This window comes from Lampris incognitus, chromosome 13 (assembly GCF_029633865.1).
Source record: "Lampris incognitus isolate fLamInc1 chromosome 13, fLamInc1.hap2, whole genome shotgun sequence".
NCBI lineage: Eukaryota > Metazoa > Chordata > Actinopteri > Lampriformes > Lampridae > Lampris > Lampris incognitus.
The window spans coordinates 24,388,797-24,398,818 of record NC_079223.1 but is presented as its reverse complement, the minus strand read 5'-3'; the positions used below and the strand labels follow the sequence as shown (position 1 = coordinate 24,398,818).

Here is a 10,022-nt window from a genome sequence, read left to right as displayed (position 1 = left end):
TTAAAAATGGTGAGTTTATGCACGGACGCGACTATTTGTTTACAGGAATGCCCCGTCCTACTTCGGTGTGACGTCATCACAACAACAAAAAAACACCGCACACTTCGTCTGCAAGGGCTTAACGCTGACTTTACACATTTTTAATATACTCTATGGTCCTCTCGTAAACGTCTTTAAAATGCTAAAGCTTTACCCGCTTTGCTCTCAAGAAAATTCTAGACGTCAAAATCAAACCCATTCCTTCCTCTTCTTCATCTTGAACAAATCATGTCCACACATAAAATATAAAAAAAAAAAAAGAAAAGACACAATATATCACATAAACATGTCTCATTTATTATCCCCCAGTTTTAGAACCATAGTCTGTGGGATAGAGCAACATGTGCAATCAAACAAATCTAAATCGTCTTTTGTCTACCACAGACATATCCAGATAACGTCCAAAATGATAAAGGCTGTGCAATGGAACTTTGTGCCTATGAGAAGTGGATGTTGCAACAAGCCTCTTTGGGAAGTGAAGGGTCACTACCTAGCCTCCAACAAGAGTACATAAGCGTGTATCTGCCTAACATTGGAACTTGGGAGTCAAATGTCATTTAAGTACTCATCCTCTTCTCATGCGCTATACCACCCCACCCTCTAAGACAGGTTTTTAAGTGCTGTTTAAATTGCTATACATTCATTCTTGATTTCATTTTATATATTTATCCAGTGCTCAGAGGGAACCCTACTTATGTAATTCATTGATTTCATTAACATTTTGTGATTGTGGTAATATCACGATGATTATTTTCAAGTCAAGTAAGATTTTGCGTGTATATGCATCAAAAGTATATATCAGATCAAATGATGCATGCTAAATGAACCTAAGGCAAAAAGAATAACAAACAACCAAGCTGTGAAAATAAAGTGGAACTAGTTTACATGGCAAAGCCTCTCCCTACAGTGCATCTGCACAAAGTATTTTATTCCAAATAGTCCAAACCTGATTATCACTATATTTAACACTTTCCAGTTGTACTGCTATAGTAATATCTTTAGAGTAGTCACAGTAGGCCATCTACATTTGTCCTACTCACACAAGGTGTACTACATTCAGCATCCAATCTGCATTTTCTTGTCACTTACATCTCTTTAAAATTGCCAACTAAGATGTAAACAAGTGACGGACCAGTCTTCCTTTCAATAAATGGTTCTAAACATACGAGGTTTGTCTTGCAGCGTCTAATCAGCTACAGAACAGATTCCCCCTAACCATACAGTATATGAACATATCATTCAAGTTTAAAATAATAAAGCAGGCAGGAAATTTGAAAGGCTACAACTTAGCAACAATGAAACATAGGTCCACTTGGTAGAATTCACTGAATGGGTTTAGAGTGAATGAAAGTCAAACCCAAGACAAAAGTCAGAATGAATTAGGGAAGCATAACAGGTGTTGGGTAAGTATTAAACCACATCACACCATGAAGAGCAATGTAACTAAGACTGGTGTCAACTCCTTGCAAACAGGTTTTGGATAATCCTACCCCTCAACAGAAATCTATAAATGTGTAGTGTGTGCAGTTAGGGAATCTGTGGTACTGTCCTGAGTGGAAGGCACTGTATACTAAATCGAGGTCATGCTGTTTTTGTCACATTATCAAGGTCCATACACATAATATTCACCCAATCAAATCTGAACGCACATGGTCTACTGTTGACTATGCAAAGAAGGTGATCTCTCTGCACTGGTTCCCCTGGTTACAACATACACAGTACAGAGGGTATTGGCCTTCCATCATGAATTTAATAGAGACCGAGTCGGTGAACTGAGAAGTGGTTCTACTGTTATTGTCAGTAGTATCAAAGACAACCAGCAGTGTGAAGAGGAAGTGGCAGACAAGTTGTTATATTAAGTAAAACAGACAGATGTACAGTTTGTTTTAGTTATAGTTCTGTGTTGCAGCAGCAGTGGAAGGGAACCTTAAGCATCTGGTTAGTAAAGCTACAGTACATTGTTTGCCCTGTGAACCCCTTACAATGCACAAAAGCTGAGCCAAGTTCTGCTCAGGGTGGTCAGAGATCTACTTAAGTGGCACAACATGACAGCATTGGTAAAGCACAGCAATAAAGAAATCTGTTAAACTTTAAGTGCAGCAAAGCGCATACAATATCAGTGTTATCCAAAAAAGAGACATTGACATCCTTGTCAATCAAGAGAGATTGTTACTCTGACAAAAATATATAAGCACCCATAATAGTTGTGGCAGAGTAAATTTTGATCGAAATCAATTCTTAATCATCTAAATAGGCAACTGTATGAATCATTAAAGACATACTGTGGATTGTTTACATGGTGGTGAAAATGTAATAGTCCAAAAATCAAAATATCAGTACTATGGTTTACATATATCTTTCTTCAAATTAAAAATAAAAGGCTAACAACCACTTGCCTACATCATAAAAAAAAACATTTGAAGGCCGCAGAACATTTCCCTTTCCCTTTCTTAAATAAGCTGTCTAAAAGAAGGCAAAAATAGTGCAAGAGGTAATGGTATCATTGGGTGCTCAGAAGTGGTGATGCAAATGTGACTTAGCATGTTCCAGAGAGGGTTGAATGATGCGTCTTGTGCAGGGTGGGCTAGCCAACCAGTTGGCTTTTATTCCATTGTTGCAACCACCCACGACACTGACCACACACATCCACAAAGGAGTGACCACATTCAAAAAAGAAAAAAAAAAAGAACCTTTTCCCAGTTAGACACTTCTTTTAAGCCTGCAAAGCCTGGCAAATTTTCCCCATATAATGGAGATCAAACTAAGACAAAAAGAAACGCACACACAGCGGAACACCACCTGCGCATGCCTTTCACTTTTAGGGATGGCACTTCCACTGCTGTATATGAGATGTCCATCTTTGATTATTTGAGATGCCCACCTCTCTAAGTGCGTCACATATTTGTGTCCCTTACGCACATTGTGGCATGTATTTATGAGTTCTGTGATCCACAAGCATCTCCATCAGGACTGAGGGCAGCTGGGCGGCCTTGAACTAACATACTGGCAGAGACTGCCGGCAAATGAGTGGCTTCACTCACCAAGTTCTCGTACTCACTACTATCCTCATCGTCATCATCTTCATCATCCTCGTCGTCCTCCTGCCCTGCAGCTTGTCTGTCAAGGGAATCAGAGCTTGAGCCGTCCCCATTACCAAGGTATGGGGTACTAGGAGTGGGTCCAGGATTAGAACTAGCTCCAAGGCCCAGCCCAAGGCCTAAGCCTAGGCCCAGGCCCATTGCAACAGGGCCAGGGGTAGGGTGGCCTGGGGAGCCCACAGCCTGGGGCCGGGGAAGCAAAGCAGCACTGGTAGGAGAGGAGGAAGAGAGCAGAGAGTCCTCCTGGGACAAGAGGTCAGTGTAAGAAGGGGGATTAGGAGTGGTACCAGGCCGCTCCGGGGTAGGGGGGCTTTGGAATGCTACCCTGGACAGGAGGGAGGTCTCAAGCGGTTCTACGTTTTCCTCTGGGGTAGGATGGGACTCTGCAATCTGGGCCTCCTGGAGCCCTGTGGAAATGGAAGGTTAATAAAAGTTAAGCAAAAGGTCACTTGTGTGACATAAGAGCGACTGAATTATTGCAATGTGAGAATATTTACTCCATAAATATCAATATTAATAATGATATTTCACAATCTTGTGAAATATAAATGGCACCTTAGGTGCAGAGGTTCATAAAAGAATTATTTTCTATTTAAGTAAAAACAATATAGTCATCTGCAAAAAAAGGTATTAAAAATCCTAGAACATAATAAAAAAATCTGCATCATTAGATCCCAGTTTCATACTTCTCTCTTCTTCTGCTGTCTTCCGTTTCCTGAGAGCAATTTGTTGTTTGAGTTTGTTCACCTCCTCTTGAATTTTCTCCTTCACACATTCACTTTGTTCAACCTCCCCACACACAGCCTAAAAACAGAAAGAAAGAAAAAAAAAAATCACACACACAAAACGCAATACTCTCTTAAAGGATAAATTGAAATAGTTAACTGCAAAAGAAAACCGTTTATAGACTCACCTGCACTTTTTCTTGTAGTGCACTGTAGACTTGGAATATTGTTCGGATATCCTTCATTACACCATCTTTGTCAAAAAATTCAGCCCTGGAGAGATTTCCACTTGTCAATAATACGGTTAGGATTCTCAAGGCATGCAATAAACCCAACACAGGACAAGCTCAAACTATTACCAGTGAATAAACCACAGAGTATAACAAAGATATTGAACCTGCATAGGTGTATGCTGACTTAACAACAGATGCCTTCTAAACTAAGGCCTGCAAAGAAATGTCATTGACAAGTCTGCCAAACAATGATATAAATTGTATCATACTGAAAACTGAGTGCAGTGATCATATCAAGATCTCGATAGAGATGGAAAGCTTAAATTCCTTACAGTTTAAAATAACTTTACAGCACTGGATGTTCAACCACACAGGGAGAGACCAGGTCAATATAAGACAAAAAGACCCAGATACATGGACATAGCCAAAAGCAGACCATCAGAAATTAGATGAGCAATTACCCATAAATGCATGCATACATTACTCACACAGAGCCAACTGTAATATAGGATTGCACACACAAAGATATACTGTACACACATACACAGATTGACACAGTTTGCATCCTGACCATACCCATGCTCTTTGATGACCTTGGCATAGTTGAGTGAGGTGTTGGGTACTGATGAGACTTTGTATTCTTGCTGGCTGGTGTTACCAAGGTTGGGAATAGTGAGGGTGATTCTCTGGCTGTACTTGCTAAATAAAGATGGGAATACATACAGAATATATTTACAGATCAGATATTTATGGATAATTACATTATTTGAGAAGCTAAGTAACAGTGTATCTGCCAAAAGTATTGACAAACACATGTCAGAGCATGTCAAAACCCATACAAAATAAGTTATTTAAAGATAAATAACTCATCCCTTAATGTACCGAGTTAGACTTTCTTTGTTTCAAAACTGCACTTTTTCAGTGGCCAGGAGGGATTTTTGGTGGTGGGTCGAAGAGCACACCAGCATCACCCTTCACACATTGACCCACTTGTACATGTACAGCAATAGTTCAGCAATGAACCCTGAGAATTCAAAAGTTCAAGGGGTAGTAATGGGCCCCTTTTATCAATATCCATACGTTTGACATGTTTGGAAGATGATAAAACACTGAACAAAACTTATTTTTAAAAAACGCTTTTTTTTTTTGCAAATTTATTGCATGATAAATGAGTCACGTATATGTATTTATGTCAGTGAAAGTATGTGTGCATGTGAATGTTTGCATGCAGCCATTACCTGCGGTTGGGTCTGAAGAGCACATACTCCAGAGCGTGTGTGGAGCTGTTGGCCGTGGAGATGAAACTGAATAAGAGGAAGACGAGGTCCGGCACGCCCAGTAGCTGAGTCAGCTGCTTGTGGATAATCAGTTCCCTGAATGACATCTGCTGCTGTGTGTTTCTCCGAAACCGGTACCAGCCAATGACATTCTACACAGGCCAAGGAAACATGAAGGATAGAACCTCACTATTCCAAATCCTGTGTTAAATATAGGTGGTCTGACCTTATGAAATGCTCGGATTACCAAAATAGAATATACTGAAACATTCAGGGTAATATTAAGCAGGCGTTCTTAATCCATTTTAAAAATTATTTAACCTTACATTAAAATTGTTTTTAATAAATCAGGGTATAACAATTTGGAATACTGTATACTAATGTTGCTTCACTATATCATTTGTTGTCCAAACTGTTAAATTAGGCAAAACAGGTGAGATTAGCAGTAAGGGTGGGCCAAATAATCGACATAGTAATCTATCACAATATGTTCTTTTGCTACATGTTACTGATACACCGGTAAAAAGTATTGCTGTTTTTATGTATTGCATTGATTATGGATTTTACATTGTAATTTTCTAGTTTTTATGGAAATCTGCTATTCTGAGTTTTCAGTTACACATAATTTGCACAGACTGAAATTATTTTGAGTTACTATGAGGCAAAGTATATGTCAAAGGTGGGCAACCATGTGCCATGGGGCATCAAGAGTATGCAGGTTTTCATTTGAACCAAAGACTACACCAGGTGATTTCACTGATTAGTTCCTCCTCTCTGTTTAAAGCTGTACTGATCAGCAAAATCATAACGTGCAGTCTCTGACTGAAAGGAAAACCTGCAAACTCTCGGCACTTCTCAGCACATGGTTGCCTTCCCCCGCAGTATGACTGATTTTGAAAAATTATTTTACCATTATATAGGTGTATGTTTTCCTTAGTTATGCAGATACCATAAAGTATTCCCAGAACCACCTTTATCTTAATATCATCATTACCATGGATAAATGTATTGGTGATAGTATTGCATTATGAGTTACCCTATGATTCCCACCGCTATCTACCATAGTGAGAGCCAGGTAAAAGAAAAAAGTCTAAATATAATAATTTCCTCTGTTGCACCATTTAGTAACAGTAAGGGAGTCACTTATAAGTTAAAAGTCATTGCTGAGAAATAAAATGGCACTAATTTCTTGAGCAATTGTGCAAGTCAAGCTCTAGTGTAAAGTTAACAAGATTAAATCCTTGAATATGCTTTTAGGACAACTGCCAAAATGTGTGGCAAAATGTAGCCCTCAGATAATAGTCAACAGAAAACCAGCCACATTAAAGCACAAACAAAAGACAATTTTGAATAACACTTTCAAACATAGAGACCCACAAACAAAATGCATACTCACTTTTCGCCTATCTTTAAGCATTCTGTTAAGACTTTCCTCGTTGACTTTGCCTGCGTAGTCATAAAAGCTGGAGAGATTTAGGAAAAACATGTCAGCTTGGGCTACAACTGAAGTGTTGCTTCACCTCAATCTTACTTTTTCTCTTGACATATCATTTTGTGAGATGAGGCCATCTACTCTCCAGAGACAATTTATTTGCTCATTCATTAAAATTAACATAAGCCTACTGATAGAGCCATTTATATTAATAAATACCTGTCACACATCAAATATTGAATTACCATGAATCACAAAAGGATTTGAATTGTGAATGAATCAATTTAGTTTTAAACAAAAGTAGTAGGATGGATACACCAGGGTGTCTTCCCGCCTGCTGCCTATGACTGCTGGGATAGGCTCCAGCATCCCCACGACCCTGAGCAGGATAAGCAGTTTGGATAATGGATGGATGGATTGTATGATGGAGATGGACTATTTCAATATCCATTACACACACATTTATAGATATTCAGGAGCAGTCACCTTCTAATAATAACTGCCACTAAAGTCTGTCATCCTTTCTGGCATTAATAATATTTCCTCAGCTATGAATAGTAATGAAAGCAAGCAAACAACAAACCCTCCTTGAAAGGTATCGCCTGATTTGTGTGTGTGTTTTTTTTCTTCTTTTTTTAGGTTCCCCGTACATATGCCAGATGAACCATCTCGATACCAGATTTTCAAAATGATAGTGAGTGGTAGCACTTATGGTTCCAAGAATCCCAGTTAGTGGTGAACTATTCACCAACTCCTACTGTTAGAGCTTTGTCAGTAAAGGCACATTTCTTACCTAAATAATTGTGCACAAGGTACATGGTTATGGATTTCTGTTGGAAACAAAATAATGACAAGTGTTAACATCACACAGCATAATATGGGCAAATTCAATGAGACCATATGAGGACAAAACTTCAGCATGCCATGCAAAAATGCTTCAATTCCCCATGACCTGACATGGTTTAGAGATTACTATGGAAATATTGTTGAAAGAGCAAAACTTGAATTTGAATTCGAATAAAAGATGTTAATACTGAATTTTTAAAGCTGCACTTAATTGTAAAAGAATTAAGTGATGCAGGAGAGAAACACTTAAGAAAAAGCCTCTTAGAAGTAGCTTATTGATATAGCATGGCTTATAACCATTTTCCTTCCCAAAGGGCAATTTCCCAATCATACCAACCAAAACATCAAAGTATGATTCAAGAAGCATGATTAACCAAGTATCAGGATAACTAATAAAAGTTTAGCATTGATAATTTCTTTTTTACATTTTCATTTAATTATGAAATTGCTACTTGTGGATATCTTGAAGCAACACAAACCCATGATTTCTCTGTATAAAAAAGGAGGAATATCACAAATGGATCATGAGATTTGAGTGATCATTTTCTTTTTTTAAATTCTGCCCTGGAGTCATTCTAGTGAACTGAGGAGTTGGTCATGTTGACTGTGCCTGACTGTACAAGATGCAATATTTATTCTCGGGCACTACTTGTGATAAATGCATCTAGCATTTGATTATGTCACTGTTTAATCATGTACTAACACCAAATCATACCTTCATAATGGATGCACACTTGTATTCTATGCTGTTACTGTATGCCAAATTTCCTACTAACCTGGGCACCTTTTATGTAAATAAAATGGTCTGCCTTGAACAAAGTGTCAAGAAGGAAAATTCATGTCAGGAACAAGATTATCCTCATTTTGAATGAATTTAACAACCATAGAAATATGACTCAGGAGGCAAGATTTCATTTTTAGAGCATATCCATGAGCAAGTGATCGAACAATACTTAACTCCACAATTAATAGTTGCATGCACTGTTCCATGGTTATAAATAAACTAATTTAGTAACCTTGCCCATTACTCCAGTACTTCTATTTGCTTTAAAAATATAACACATGGTCAGCTTCGAGATGGTCGCATAGAGGCCAAGAAGCCAGAGTTCAAACCACAACCAAGGCCCATGAACGAACAATAAGCACCATCAAAGTCTTAACGTTTATATTATCAGCAGTACTGTGAATAAGAAACTGGTGTAGTCTTAAACCTGTGGGTCCACTTTGACCACATTCCACTGAGAACTATGTAAGTAATAACAGGCTGGACAACACTCAGCAGCCCCTTGGTGGGACAACACAAAATTACTTCTTTGTATGTAACTCAAGACCTTACCTACTACCTGGAGCAATTCTGCACTGCTGATCTGTGTATCACTGATACTGACAGTCTCTTCTTGTCTCACTTCTCCAAGTAGGAAGCCCTCCTATACAAGCACAGTTTGACAAAACAGCAGAGAAACATTTCATTTCAGTTGCGACACAGAACCAAGACCTGCCTAGGATCCCTTATACATCAAGTGAACCACATTCATATTCAGACACTGTCACAGAAAATTAACGTTCATAAACTTTTTTTCCAGCCGATAAGCTGGAAACAACTGTTAAAAAAAAACAGCCTTGTAACTTTTGATAAGTGGCAGGTCCTTGACTAATGAAGACTCCTCAAGCAGAAAAGAAAGTACAGGGCAACTGCGGTTGAGTTAACCTGTACATGCTTGCCCTTTTGCAAGTCGGTTAAGTAGCAGACCACGACATTTTGTTGGTTAGCTAGCCAAGTTAGCACACACACCTACCTACAAGACACTAGTAGCTCGACAGACATAATAGATATGATCGGCGGCGACACACGGAAGTTCACTTGACTTGGGAGCTGTCATAGCACGCTAGATAGCTAGCATTAACTCAGAGTGTATTTCCTAGGCCCAAAACTTTCCTAACAACCTTTCTTGTTCCGACAGCGCAACTGCGATAGTAATCGCTGCCAACAGCTTAAATGTTATAACTTGCCGTACTGCTGCTTAACATTCGTACGATATGAGATTAACAAAGACCAAATCTGCGAATCGACGTCGCACGTCTGATTCGACTGTTACCCGATACCAGTAAATAGACGTAACCAGCACCAGCAGATAGACGCGACTAACACCAGCTAGCTCGCAACAGGATGATGACACTGGAAAAACAACACAAACTAACGGCGCAGAGAAACAATCAAACACACAACAGAGCAGCGAACGCAAGAGAAAATGTAATTTCTTTCATTCTACGAACATTATGTTTAATACTTACATGATCTGAATTGCTATTGGCGCTGTGAAAACACACAGAACTAAAAGTATAACCCGAAATGGATGCCGCCATGTTGGAAA

General features: G+C 38.8%; 1 protein-coding gene across 1 annotated transcript; it reads right to left on the bottom strand.

The window, feature by feature from the left end:
- Nucleotides 1-321: 321 nt before the first annotated feature.
- abraxas2 (abraxas 2, BRISC complex subunit) lies at nt 322-10,020 on the bottom strand. The gene is made up of 9 exons (XM_056291670.1): nt 9,943-10,020; nt 8,987-9,077; nt 7,598-7,634; nt 6,769-6,835; nt 5,334-5,524; nt 4,672-4,794; nt 4,051-4,135; nt 3,824-3,941; nt 322-3,544 (listed from the first exon to the last, which is right to left on the bottom strand). The coding sequence occupies exons 1-9, from the start codon at nt 10,012-10,014 to the stop codon at nt 2,973-2,975; spliced, it is 1,356 nt and encodes a 451-aa protein (XP_056147645.1). The 5' UTR covers nt 10,015-10,020; the 3' UTR covers nt 322-2,972.
- Nucleotides 10,021-10,022: the final 2 nt, after the last annotated feature.